Source organism: Narcine bancroftii, chromosome 2 (genome assembly GCF_036971445.1).
Source record: "Narcine bancroftii isolate sNarBan1 chromosome 2, sNarBan1.hap1, whole genome shotgun sequence".
Lineage (NCBI taxonomy): Eukaryota > Metazoa > Chordata > Chondrichthyes > Torpediniformes > Narcinidae > Narcine > Narcine bancroftii.
In genome coordinates this window covers 301,712,361-301,727,605 of record NC_091470.1, presented here as the reverse complement: position 1 = coordinate 301,727,605, position 15,245 = coordinate 301,712,361, and the positions used below count along the sequence as shown (strand labels likewise).

Genomic DNA, 15,245 nt, shown 5'->3' with positions numbered 1-15,245 from the left:
AGCTATCTACTAATAATAGCTTTTTGATATGGAAAATGTTCAAAGCATGCCTGAGGGGAAAAATTATATCCTATACAAAAAAAACTTAAGGGAGAATATATGGGAGAAGTAAACAATTTGGAGAAAGATATTACAAAATTTAAAAAAAAAACAAAGAACAGGACTACATGAAAAATACAGACTACTGCAGAATAGAAAACTAAGATACAATACTTTACAAATAAATAGAATGGAAAAATCTATATTAAAAACTAAACAAAAATATTTTGGATTAGGCAAATGGGCACATAAACTCTTGGCAAGTTAAAGCATAGGAGTCATCAACAGTAATAATAATGCTATAAAAGCAGTCTATAAAAACTAACATATAAACAAAAGGAAATAAATGATATCTTTACACAATATTACATGAAATTTGCAAATCAGAATTATTAGGAGAGGAGAATGAATGGAAGAATTTCTGTTGAATGTTAAACTTCCAAAACTAGAAGAGGGAGAAATGATAGAACTGGACACCCTCTTTACAAGAGAAAAAACTGAAAAAAGCCCTGGGTAACCTACAGGCTAATAAATCACTGGGGGAAGATTGATGCCCTTACAAGTTTTACAGATAATTCAAAGAATTACTAATGCTCCTATTAATATATGTTCTGGATCAATCAGTAGAGATACAGACCTTCCCAGTATTATTCTCAAATACTATTATTACCGTGTTATCAAAATAAAAAGTTCAATTAAAAACTTTGTCATATAGAGCAGTTTCGCTTTTAAATACTGATTATGTTAATGGCAAAAGCTTTACATACACCCCAGGTTGGATTTGTTAAAGGAAGACATTCCTCAAATAGTCTAGGAAGGTTATTTAATATTAATCATATGCCAAAATTCAAACGGAATCTAAGTATTACAGTCTTCCTGGACACGGAAAAAGCATTCAACCATTTGGAATGGTCCTTTCTATTTAAAACACTGAAAAAATTTGGCAGATGCAGATGATTTATAAACTGGACAAAAACTTTATATCATAAACCACAAGCTAAAATTATAACCAATAGGCAGATGCCAGCAGTGTTTCCCTTGAGTAAATTGAGTAGACAGGGATGCCCCCTGACCCCAACATTTTTTATACTAATGATTGAACCACCAGCTGAGATAATAAGAGGGGATCCAGATATAAAAGGCTTCAAAGTTGGACAAGAACAACACAAAATTAGTCTATTTGCTGGTGACGTGCTATTGTACCTATCTGACTCGGTTAAAGCTTTGGAAAAATTACAAGGAACATTAGAAGAATATGGAAGAGTGTCTGGCTACAAAATAAATATGGACAAAAGTGAGATAATGCCATTGACACAGATAGAATGCAAAAAGTATCAAAAAGGAAGTAAATTTAAATGGAAGATAGATGAATAATCTACAGAATATGTATAAACTAAATTATGTTCCTCTTGGAGAAAATAGAAAAATACCTGTGAAAATGGAGGGATTTACTGATTACTTTAGTGGGAAGGGTTTATTTGCATCCAAATGAAAGTGATGCCAAGAGTACAATATATTATTTCAATTGCTGCTTATTCTGTTACTTCAAAATTTCTTTAAATTATTAAATAATCCTATTAGACAGTTCCAAACTGACACTGGACTACGGGAGGGCTTAGACTTCCGGATTAAAAAAAATACTATCTAGTTGCGCAGGTTAGATTTCTCGCAGCCTTCTTTGTGGAAGACAGCACTCCCCGCTCCCCTCCATTTCAAATGGGAATGTACTCAATGGGGGAGAGGGAAGCAAATGATTTTATCTATAAATGGAGTGTCAAATCACTAAAAAGACAGATAATCCTATACTAATACACATGATCAGAATGTGGCAGGAAATTGATGAATGTATAGGAAAAAAAAGTAGAGATATCAATAAAAGCTCCACTGTGTAAAAATGTGTTAGTGCCCATGAACATAGGCAATAGAATATTGAATTTGTGGTATGACAAAGGAATGAGATATATTAAAGACTGTTACACAGAAGGAACTGTTATGATCTTCAAACAACTAATACATAAATATTGAGTGACCAATGGGATCTTCTATTGTTTTCTCCAGCTAAGATCGTTCCTAAGAAAAAGATGGGACCCCACCAGAAAATAGTGAAATAGAACAAATGGTATGGATGGGGAATACACCCAAATTTATAACAAAAATGCATTATGCTCTCCAAAGTGAAAGTGCAAAAACAGGTTTACAGAGGTCAAGGGAGATGGGAGTCATACTTGCGTGTAGTAATCTCAGAAAGATGCTGGTCGGATTGGTGAACAGATGGTAATGACATCAATTGTGAATGCAAGATATGGACTAGTTCAGTATAATTTTCTGCATCAATTATATCTTACCCACAGAAGTTACATAGATCAAAAAGCAGAAATTTCAGAGATGTGTTTCAGATGTCTGACTGAAATAGGAATTTTTCTACATGCTACGTCATTATTGCATAAAGGTGAGGCCATTTTTAGCAAGATATCGCAGAAAAATTAACCAGGATAACAGTGGCCTTTGTGGGGGACCCAGAGCTATATCAAGTCAGCAATTTTATTGAAATGAGCAACAAGTTGACTAAATATCAAATTTCATTTGGCTGTAGTAAAAAAAAATGTATTGCGATCACTTGGAAGTCCAATTCCCCTCTACTTATAGCATGATGGACTGTGGAAATGAACAGATGTATACCTATGGAATAAAAAGCACATATAAAGAATAAGTATAACACTTTTGTAAAAATCTGGCAGCCATACCTGGACCACATAGGGGCCCAAATACAATAACAGAAAGGAATATAAATGCTGATATTATACACGTCCAAAAGTGATTTCCCCAACTGTATTCTACGCATGCAAAAGATACATAACCTCTGATGGTGTGTGGATCTGTATGCATAGAAGGGGGAAGGGAGAGAGGGAATGTTTTGTTTTTGATTTTGTTGTTTGTAAGAAAAGTTTAATATATTGCGTTATTGAAGATCTTATTTTATGAAAAAAATCAAAAATAAAAATATTTTTTAAAAAAGTCAAGTTTATCATCATCTGATTGTACAAGTACAACCTGATGAAACAGCGTTCTCCGGTGCTTGGTGAAAAACATGCAGACACATAACCAGACATAACACACATACAGACAAATAATACATATGCCAGACAAGTATTTTATCTATAAAAATAAAAACAATATATTGTTTTGTACAAATGAGAGTCTCGGATGGTTAGTGTGAGCAGTTTCTTTGGTCATTCAGGATTTTTACTGCCCGTGGGAAGAAGCTGTTCCTCAGCCTGGTGGTGCTGGCTCTGATATTCCTGTATCTCTTCCCCTTGATTTCACTTCTGGTGATTCACCTTGGAGTATTTTACTACATATTATGAATTCAGATAATTGCTGTTTTGTTGTTAATTAACCAGGTTGTTTTAAAATTCCTGGGATTAATTCTCCATTTCTCTTGACTATACATTAATCGTTTGCTCAGGAGGTAGTTTGTGGATAACTAATCTCCCACATAAATGCAAGATTTCCTTACTTTGCATTGTTATTCATCAATCTAATCCAGTAAAAGTTTGCAGAAAGAGGCAAACCTAGCTTAAGACCCTCATGGCACTGACCTCCCATCCATTGAAGACATCCAAGTGAGGACTGCTTCAGAAAGTTAACCCACATCATAACTGACCTCGATCACCCTGGTCACAACCTATTGCTACTACCTTCAGGTAGAATGTAGTGAAGCTTGAGCTCCAACATCTCTGGGTTCAAGTACAATTTTTTTTCTTGACAGTTATCTAGCTCTTGAACCTTCCCATATTACCCTCAGCATAAACTACTCCGGGGCAATCAAGAGATTTGAATGCAGTTTTGGAATATCATCCCTTTTTTTCACTAATTACAAGTGTGAATATTTATCTTATTTTTTTTTCTGTAATTTCTTCTGTTTCATGGCATGTTGTGGTCATTCAATTTATACTATTGCTGGTTTATCTTACTTATCTGTGTGGTTGCAGCAAGTAAGAATTTTGGTTCAAGTGTACATTATACACTACAAGTATAATAATAAACTCTCATATCATCTAATTCACCCTTATGTCTGTTAACAGTTTAGCCACTGGATCATGAATGTATGCTCTACAAATTGGACAAGAATGTAAATTCCATCACTGTTCCGACATTTTCAATTTGAATTCTGCAATGGATGCATCTGATATTAAGCCTTTAAGTCAGTGAAAGAGATTGAAATTTATGTTGCTAAAATTAATTGAATAGGGTAAGAGGGGGCTTGTCTGGGGCCTAACATCAGCACAGATAAGGGTTGATTTGACTATATCTGCACTGTAAACCTCTGCCCCACTCAAGCTATAATTGAAGGCAATGCCTGAACAGAATGAATATTAACTCAAGAATTTTTTTTAATGTCCTCTGATGAAGTTAGTAACATCTGTTGAGAAGAAGATTTTAAATATGTACAGAAGTTCAAATGGCTGAAAACCCTGTTGGGGTTTTTCTCAGTTGTCAGTGCAGCTCTGCATAGGAGTTGTGAGAAACCAGGGAAAATAGCATATGGCAATTCCATGGGGTGGTGAACTGCTGAACTGTATTGTATTTCTGATTACCTGGCTCCGCCCAGTCCTGTGACTGTAGCTATGGCCCCTCCCTCTTTTGATCTTGTGCAGCCTCTAACATCCTGACCAGATCATAGCATAAGATGAGGTCCTTGTCCATTGTGAATAAAAGACAATAGACCAGTGAGTCAACCTCTTGAGTTATTTACTGTGTCAATTTTATTCACAATTTTTTGATTTTATTGCTAATAATGGACCAACTCCTGAAACTCGGCAAGCTGGAGAATGATACACTGGATGCCTCAGACAGCTTTGAACTCTGGCTACGCTGTTTCAAGGTCTTCCTTCAAAACTCAGCTGGCATCATGGCCACCGACGCAAGCAGACTGAACCTTCTCTTCTCCCGTGTCGGACCCCTAGTATTCCCAATGATGAGGGACGCCACCACATATGTGGAAGCATACACTGCGACATGGGGGCCACCATCTTGGACACTGCTGACTTCTGGGGAGATCCACACCACCAAATGGGCACCACCATCATTCCCCAGATGGAGTTTCGGTGCGGATTGGACCATGGACCGACCCTGGCCTCAGTGGTGCTGGATCAGAACAGCCCTCACCAACTCGCTTGCTCCAATGATGGGCATCTTGACCAGGTGACTAAATGCCTTTTTGATAGCGAGAGCTTTATTTATCCAGATACAATCCATTATTACTCCTTTGAGGCTAAACTGGTCACCTACAAAGTCTCACTCTGCAGAAATCAATAGCTACACTGTGCATCAGTACTATTGGGGCTAGACTTAAAGAGCGTCACTATGCAATATAATGGCCTTTTCCCACCCCCCTCAAGATGAGAAACCTGCAGTTTATTGCAACCAAGGGGTTAAGTAATCATGGAAAATATGCCTATGTACTATTCATTATGTATTCATTAATCCATTGCTATGTAACAATTTACTATTTACTTCAATTATATTGTTTAAGGGAAATATTAATGCAATTAAGTAACAGCCACAGTATGTAGAAAAGTTGGCTGATTATAGTCTGTGTAGAATTGAGGGGAGGGTAAAGCCAGAGTCCGACAAGTTCCTTAACCGGCCACTCTGCTCCACCACCACCCCCCTCATCAGGGTGGTCTTTCTACCCTCCACATCAGCCCCTGCTGCTGTTCACCAATCACACCGCCAAATGTAAGCCAGTCGCTACAAAAAGCAGGCAATACAGTGAGGAGAACAGGGTGTTTAAAAAGGTGGAGCTATGACGACTCCTGGACGAGGGGATTATTGAGGTCAGCACCAGCCCTTGGAGAGCTCAGGTAGTAGTGGTCAAGGGTGGGGGTTCACGCAGAATGGTGATTGACTGTAGTCAAACCATTAATCGCTACAGGCAGCTGGATGTGAACCGCCCTCCCTCGCATTGCGGATATGGTTAACCAGATCACCCAGTATCATGTGTTCTCCATGATAGAACTGAAATCTGCCTACCACCAACTCCCCATCCACCCTGAGTATTACCAATACACAGCTTTCGAGGTGGATGGCTGCTTCTACAAGTTCCTCAGGGTCCTTTTCGGTGTCACCAATGGTGTTTTGGTCTTCTAATGGGAGATGGACCAGATGATAGACCAAAACAACCTGCACACCATCTTCCCATATCTGGATAATGTCACGGTCTGCGGTCACGACCTGCAAGACCATGACGCGGATCTCCAGAAATTTCTCACCACTGCCAAATGCCTGAATCTGATCTACAATAAAGATGTGTGTTTTTCGCACTACCCGACTAGCGATCCTTGACTGCGTCATGCAGAATGGAGTCATTGGCCCCGACCCTGACCGCATGTGGCCTCTGCTGGACTTCCCACTTCCCCACAGCCTCAAGGCCCTGAAAAGGTTCCTGGGGTACTTCTCTTATTATGCACAGTGGGTTCCAAATTATGCGGATAAAGCCCTCCCCCTTATAATGACCACCTCTTTCCCCCATACAAATAAAGCATGGGCAGCCTTCTGCCGCATAAGGGTGGACATCGCAATAGCCGAAACCTTCCAGGTGGAGAGTGATGCATTCAATTTTGACCTTCGTTGCCACTTTTAATCAGGCAGGCCGCCCCGCTGCTTTTTTCTCACGCACCATCCAGGGCCATGAAGTTCGAAACTCCTCTACAGAGAAGGAGGCTCAAGTGATAGTTGAGGCAGTATAGCACTGGAGGCACTCCTTGGCCAGAAGATGTTTTACCCTGCTCACAGTCTAAAAGGCCATAGCATTCATGTTCATGTTCATTGAGCCGGGGAAGCTCAATGAGCCCTCAGATGCCCTGTAGTGAGGGTCATGTGCCAGCACACAGATGGATTGCCTCAAAGCCCTCTACAATGACCTCTGCCACCCTGGTGTTACAATATTTTTTTCATGTTATCAAATCTCAGAACCCATTGGGGATGTCAGAGACATGGCCAGGGACTGCAGGGTCTGTGTGGAGTGCAAGCCTCATTTTTACCAACTAGACAGGGTGCACCTGATAAAAGCCACATGCCCTTTTGAGCACCTGAGCATGGACTTCAAGGGCCCCCTTCCCTCCACCAACTGCAATACATACTTCCTCTTGGTAACTGATGAGTATTCGTGGATCCCCTTTGCCATTCCCTGCCCTGACATGACCACCATCACAGTCATTAGGGCCCTATGCAACCTATTCATCCTGTCTGGGTACACATCTGGGGTCCTGGTTTATGAGTGATGAGCTGCACCAATTCCTGCTGGCCAGGGGTATCACCACCAGTAGGATCACAAGTTAAATCCCCTGGGGGAATGGTCAGGTAGAGAGAGAGAGAATAGCACCGTGTGGAAGGCCATCTTTCTTGCACTAAAGTCCACGGGTCTGCCTGTCTCTCAGTGGGAGGAGGTCCTTCCAGAGGCACTCCATGCCACTCAATCTCTGCTATGTACTGCCACTAGCACTACCCCTTACAAAAGAATTTTCTCCTTCCCCAGGAAGTCCGTGTTGGGGACCACCCTACCCTCTTGGCTGATATCTCTGGAGCTGGTCCTGCTATGAAAACACAAGAAGGGCCATAAAACCATCCCCCAGTCGAAAGTCTTCAGCTCCTTCACGCAAACCCCTAATAAGCGTATGTAGCACAGGCGCGTGCACGCGCGCGCGCGCACACACACACACACACACACACACACACACACACACACACACACACACACACACTTCTTACCTCTGCTGGAGAAACTTTTCCGGATGTCAATGTCAAGGGTCTTGCAAAGTTGCCTTCTCGCAGTTAGGTTCTCCAGTAAGATCCTTTCATTTTCCTTATGTGTTCCCTTTATGGTGTACCCCTGCTCTGCCTGCAGAGCGATAGCCTGTTCTAGGAGACTTAAGTTCCCTTTTGCTGAGTTAAAGTCTGAATCCTCTGTGGTTGTGGACAGCTGAGAGGTACAGTCATCATCAGTTATTGGAGTCCTCATATCACTTACAGGAAGGGCTGGCTGCGAACTTGGTGCTTCAACAATTTTGTTCACTCTACTCTGATAGGTTGCCTCCTGTGGGACTGTCATCTCAGTTTCCTTCTCTTTTGCTAATAAAATGTCTTTAGGTTTACAGCTGAGATTATAAATCTGGGATGCTAGGGGCTTGAATTCATTCTTAATGGACGGTTTTGACAAATCTTGGGGTTGATCACAGTTATTGTAAATATTATCCAAAGGAAGTTGAGTGGTTTCTGCACAAGAATAATGTACTACGGTTTGTTTCTCAGATATAGATGCCTTATCTTTAGATATGATTTCAGATGAATTTCTTTCATCTCCATCACTTTCTCCCTCCAAGGACTGTACCCCACTGTCATTTAAATTGCTGTCAGTACATCTCTGTATTCCTGTATCTTCTGCAATTTTTCCCAGATCTTGAAGTGATTTAGCCACCAGCTCCTGATAGCAGTTGAGATTATCACCATTACTGTTGGTATCTTTCTCTGGTAGGTCCACTTGAGTGCCTTCATGTGCTGAATATAGAATTCTGTTTTCTAGGCAACAAACAAATAGTTAAAGCACATGAGTTTCTCTTTTCGTTTTGCTATTTCATTTCCAGAAGACACAAATTCTTGATGGGAAATAGTTCTTAAGTCTCCTGACACCATTCATCTCCTCCATGAATTGGTCTTTGAAAGTAAATGCCATCCTGCAACTTACCTCTGTGGGAACTGCTGCCAAAGCCAATCCTAGCTTTTGTCTCAAAACCTGTACATGTGGTTAGCTGATCACTTTCTAAACTTAAGAAGATAACTTTGAGACCAATTTTATCCTTCTCCTTTGTGCCTGCGACAAACCAAGTACTCAGGCATTGGGGAGGCCAAAGCCTGATTTTAATAATAAACTCAATGTGCTATCCCACAATTGAATAGGGAATTAATATGATTGGTTGGTCATGCAAATAATTGGTAATTCAACTAAAAAAAATATACTGAGAAGACGAATATTGGAGTTCAAAATGTCAAAATTTTGACAATTTGTTACAAGTTAAATTGGAAATTATCTATTTCTGCTTGCCAGTGAATTGGTAAGAACACAGATGCTACAGGCGAGGAGAACATATTTACACAGAGGGCCGTTGGAAACACATTGAAGTAGAATCACAACTAGCTTTTACAGATAAATGTGAGAGTATTTGTTAAAAACCAAGTTAAACTTACAATGGAAGTGAAGATGAAGGGCAGCAACTACTAAAAATGTGCCAAATTATTGACCCTAACTCTGTATATTTTTCCATATTCTGTTCTGTTCTCTCCACACAGCTGAATACATGGTTGTGACAGCAGCTCTTGTCCTATTTCATGTACAGGTTACAAAGCAGTGAACAAAGATAGATTTCTCTCTCAAAGTATCATTTCAAATGGAGAGGAGTTGGAGATCCACAGATATTTTTAGGGGTAATTCAATAATCTTTGTTCAAAAAAAAACTAACACTTTTATTGTTATTATATTTGATCATAAAGTTCATAACGATTCATATAAAATATGTTTGACAGCTTATCTTTTTTAATCATACTTGCATTCATAGGGTGCTCAAAACAGCTGTGCAGGTTGATTCAGTGGTTAAGAAGGCATAGTGTATTAGGCTTCATTGATCGTGGAATTCAATTTAGGAGCTAACAGGTAATGTTGCAGCTCTATAGGACCCTGGTCAGACCCCACTTGGAGTACTGTGCTCAATTCTGGTCACCTCTCTACCAGAAGGATGTGGAAGCCATAGAAAGGGTGCAAAGGAGATTTCCAAGGATGTTGCCAGGATTAGGGAGCATGCCTTATGAAAACAGTTTGAGTAAACTCTGCCTTTTCACCTTGGAGTGACGGAGGATGAGAGATGATCTAATAGAGGTGTATAAGATGATGAGAGGCATTGATTGTGTGGATAGTCAAAGGCTTTTTCCCAGGGCTGAAATGGTTGCCACAAGAGGACACAGGCTTAAGGTGCTTGGGAGATGTCAAGGGTAAGTTTTGTACACAGAGAGTGGTTAGTGCATGGAATGGGCTACTGGCAATAATAGTGGGGGTGGATACGATGGGAACTTTTAAGAGACTTTTGGACAGGTACATGGAATAATAAAGGGCTATGGGTATGCCTAGTAATTTCTAATGTACGGACATACTCGGCACAACTTTGTGGGATGAAGGGCTTGTATTTTGCTGTAGGTTTTCTATGTTTTTTTTTGTTTCAATGTAAAATGGATATTTATTGTAGAACAAAAGTATAGCAAAACATTTTATGTGTAGGAATATATCAAGAAAATTTAAAATATGAATAGCAAGTAACTATTATTTTTTTCATCCTGAATAAATGTTTCAGTGTTTTTAAATATTGGCAGTGAGAAGAAAATAAATGCACCTCTAATTATGTGGAATCAGGCAAACATGTGCAAAAAATATCAGTGTGATTAAAAACAGCACAAAATGTAACAGTACACATAAATGAAAAAAAATGGAATTATATTTGGTAGTTGCATGATTCATTGAATTGTTTTTCAATCTACTACTTTGGCCACTTCTGTACATGGCTAATGGAATGATTGTACTAAGTAAAAGCACTAGAAAGCAACAATTACTACTGTTGCTAAGTTACACTGCGCTGATATATTCCAATTGGCCACAGATTACTGGACATGGGGAAAATGCACGTTTACATAACAATATCTTTTTTTTATTACCAGGCTGTAAAACATCAGTGAAAAGGAGTATATGTCATTAGAAGATAGTTATAATTATAATGATGGACTGAAACACCCACTTAGATTTGCTATTGGCTTAAAGAATAGTTTCATAAAAGTCCTTGGACTATATTCTAACAAGGATGATCTTTTTGTATTACCTAACAAGTGTCTGTGGTTTTCCATGTTATCTATCTTTGTCAGAATCTCATTACAGTCTTTACCCTCTTCACTTTCCTCTTCACAGTCCTTGCTGGGACTGTAGTGACGTGGTTTCATCAGAAGGGATTTTCTTTTGTTTACCGATGTTCCCAGTTCCTGTTCCTGCATCTTTCTCCTTTTTGCCCCAGTACAGCTATGAGACATTTAAAGGGAAAATATACAGAATTAAACATTTATTTTCACAAACAAGTCACCTTATTGAATTCTATTTGTTCACTGCCACAGGTGGTTGGGTGTAAATGCTAACATGTTCATGAATACACTGGCAGGGTACATTTATGATGCTTTATTGTAGCTGGAAGGCATTAATTTTGCAGGAGAAACATGGATATAATTAGCCACTCTAATAATGAGTAGAGATTTATGTTCATTTTGCCTTATGATAGAGAAGGGCATTCATCCCATTGAGATTTTTTCCGGTCATCAGAGCAATGATCAGTCTCATTTCCCCACTTATTTACCTGTGACTTACTTCCTTGCACATGCCCATTGAAATGCCTGATTCACTCAACAGTCACCTACGTGAGGAATGGTTTACAGTAGGCCAATTGACTTTGGATGTGGGAGAAAAATGGGTAAAACCCTTGGGGTCAAAGGGAAAAAATGTCCATGGTCACCAGAGCTCAGATTTGAACCCGGTTCATGGGACTGTGAGGCAGTAGCACCAACTGTAATGCCATTGTGTCACTTTAGTGTAGGAACCTGCCAATTGAATTGTTTTTTTTTATCTCATCTAACCATACCTTCCGAAAATTAACAGTTTCATTAATTTAATTATAATTCACACAAATATATAAATATAAGAATTTTTTCTATGTTCCTGTATTTCTTTTTAGGGATTTGGATGCTGCTAAGCAACACCAGCATTATTACCAATTCCTATTTATCATACAATTATGTTTAAGCTAAATTAATGAAACTGGGGTAAACTGTGGAATATCTCTTAATGATCTTTTGTAATTAACAGATTGAAGCTGACTTTGTACTCATTCATATTCTTATTCATTGAAATTATTATTACTGTGAAAATCTGGGGAATTTTGAGAACTCCTTCAAACTGAGGAGTTTTACTGAAGCCACAAGAGTCACAAAGAAATTCAGTGAAATCCAAGAAGCAACGTTTCAAATCGGTGATAAATTTTCTGAAAGTAAAACTGGAATTGTCGTAAAAAGTAATTGTAAAGAAAAGCAGTATAGGCTTGAATTATGCATTAATTTAATGACCAAGCAGCAACTTGTGAAAGCACAGTAATTAATACCAAATAACCTGAAACCAGCCAACTTTAGCACAGTTTCATCATTTTCTGTCAGATTGAAATGTTGAAGTTATTCAGATGTCTCTGTCTGTCACTGTGGAAATAGCAGTTGGTGTTTTATGCAAGATACAATGTATGTGTCATGTGCTAAATGGCACCAGTGCATAGGCTGTGGAGTGGATCACATTAAAGTCTACCTGGAAAGTGGAACATGCCAACATCTGGCAGGAAACAGGAAAATAATTCCAGTATATGAAAATTACTCCTCTTTGGGTAAAGTTTCAGGTGCAGTCTCTGAGGCTTTTACATATTCTTCTTGTGACTATGTGACTTCCTTCTGGGTGCTCGCACATCCCAAACGTGTGCTGGTTGATAAGTTAATCACTGTGAATTGCCCCTCATGCTTGGATGAATGGTAGAATCAAAGACAAGGTTGCCGATGAGGATGTGGGAAGAATTAAAAAATTAGATTAATATAGCATGAGTGTTAATGGATGATTGATGATTGGCATTGATTCGGTGCTGTGATAAAATTAATTTATTTGGAATGTTTCTTCTCAAATCATTTGCAATGATAGCACGAACTTATTGAAAAGGTATGAAGTACAAAAATAAGGAAATTATATGACAGAACTTTGGTGAGGTCACATGTTGCGTACTGTGTGCAATGTAATGCTCATATTTATTTAACACACAAGTGCTATAGAACCTCAGCAGGCCACAAAATGTCTAAAGGAAACATTTCTTTTGGGCCTGAGTCCTTTGTCAAGATTTCACCAGAAGGGAGGAGAGATGAAGGCATGACTGGTGGTGAGGTAAGGGGAATCCTGTCCTTAATGCATTCAGGGGTGGAAGGGGAAAAGGATGATGTGTGAGAAATTCAGGGGATATGCATAAGGCCTGTGTTGATGGAAATGGGGTAGAAGCCATTTTTTTTTAAGAAGGAGAACAACTCAAATGTCCTGGAATGGAAGACCTCATCCTGGGAGCAGATGCAATGAAGGAATTGACTGAAAGGAAAAGAATCCTTTCAGGAACTGCAGTCGAGGTAACAATGGGAGTTGGCGATTTGTAGAACATGTCTGTAGAAAGTTTGTTTCCCAAGAGACCGAGAGTTTGAGAAAGGGGAGAGTATTGCAAGAGATGAACTAAGTGAATTTGAGATCAGGGTGAAAGTTAGCAGCTCAGTGGATAAAGTTGATGCGCTCATTATATGTGCAGGAGGCAGCATCAATGTAGTAATCAAAGTAGCGGAGGAAGAGTTGAGGAGCCTTGCCTGTGTAGGTTTTTAGCATGGATTGCTCCTCATAGCCAACAAAAAGGCGTGCACAGCTGGGTACCATGTGAATACCATGGAGAAAGTGGGATGAGCTAAAGGAGAAGTTATTGATGGTGAAGACAACTTCTGCCAGGGGAAGGAGGATGGTGGAGGATGGGGATTGCTGGGGTCTGTTGTTGAGAAAGAAATGAAGTATTTTGGAGCTTTCAGTATGGGGGATGGAGATCTGTTGAGATCGAACATTCATGGTTAAAATAAGAGGGCTGAATTCAGGGATCTGTAAGTTGTTAAAGATGGAGGACATGTCAATTCTTCCTCTGCTATATTGATGACTACATTGGTGCTTTTGGGAATGAAATTATAAGAGGGCTGAGAATCCACTCCTTCAAGGGACAGAAGGATGTTTTTAGTTGGTCTATTGAAGATAAGATAGACACACTTTTGGAAACCACCAGAATCATTAGCTATGCAGATTAGTGTTAAAATGGATTTGAGATATGTCGGTCAAGGTTTAGTGGATGCGGATGCAAGTCAAGGGATAATGTAGCTTCATCTGCTGTTTTGTCTTATATTACTAAAGGCCAATTGTGTTGAGAAGTTCTGCTGCAAGTGTAGTATTTTGAAATCCAGTTCCTAAAACTGTAGATACTCAAAATATGTGAAATCTGTTTCAGCTATTTTGCTTATCAGGAGAAGAGCTGAAATGATGGAGTGCAATTAATGATAACCTAAGTCTGTCTGCTTAAATACCCATCAATGTATCATTTTCCTCATGACAACTAACAATTAAATTCACTCTTTCCTTTTATTATATCTGTATTATTTTGGTTTTAATTGATAATAAATTCATATCTTGTGAAAACAATAATAAATGCATTATTATTTTTTAATATAATTTGAAAGTCTTACAAATTCACTAAATCCATTTGACATGTTTTAACTTCATATTCAGAAACGAAACATGCTATTATATTTGGTCATTAATTTCATTGTGATAGTTGATTGATCTTAAAGTGAATTGATTAAAGCTGATTGATCTTAAAACATTTTGTTGCAAACCTCATTTAATCAAAGAGTGTCTCTCTTTTTATTCCATAATTTCTGTGCAGATGTTGTGGACCAGCCCATAATGAACAAACCCTTTTGTGATCCTAAGTGTTCACCCCCTTTAAGTGATACCATCCCACCAGTTTCTCTGAGTCATGCAGGCAACAGAGGGCACAGAAATTCTAACACTTCCCACTGGCAATCTCACTACTTACAAATCGACAGATGCCAGTCCTATAAGACAGTGGGAAATCACTGATCGCACTCAAAATTACAGGAACAGTGTAAATTACAATAAAATATTCCGCAAGTCTTCACAACTTGAGCATATTAAAATTATGAAGTTCCAATTTTGATTTAATCTTAACATTGAGACACTTAAAAGCATAGGATAACGAATTCAATTTCAATAAGGCATGTTCATTCGATGCATCATTGGAGATTTCCCTGTTTTTCCTAGAAACAGATATGTATCATACAGTTCTGGGACAACGATAATATTTGGATATGAGAACACAGTGTAAATCCTCCACATAAATAGAGCATGCTGCAGTTAGCTGGGTCATGTGTAGTGCAGTTAAGCTAATTTACTTAGAGTTAAAACTGCCATCTTATTCAGAGCTTTTGATCATGAAATCTAAAGC

General features: G+C 38.9%; 1 protein-coding gene across 2 annotated transcripts in view; it reads right to left on the bottom strand.

The window, feature by feature from the left end:
- Positions 1 to 15,245, bottom strand: part of st18 (ST18 C2H2C-type zinc finger transcription factor) — a 184,293-nt gene that overhangs the window by 58,982 nt on the left and 110,066 nt on the right. For both annotated transcript variants that reach the window (XM_069921506.1, XM_069921507.1), the window contains 2 exons: positions 10,959 to 11,152; positions 7,813 to 8,619 (listed from right to left, as the gene is read on the bottom strand). In XM_069921506.1, the coding sequence (XP_069777607.1) occupies positions 7,813 to 8,619; positions 10,959 to 11,152 (1,001 nt within the window). The remainder of the gene's footprint in view (positions 1 to 7,812; positions 8,620 to 10,958; positions 11,153 to 15,245) is intronic.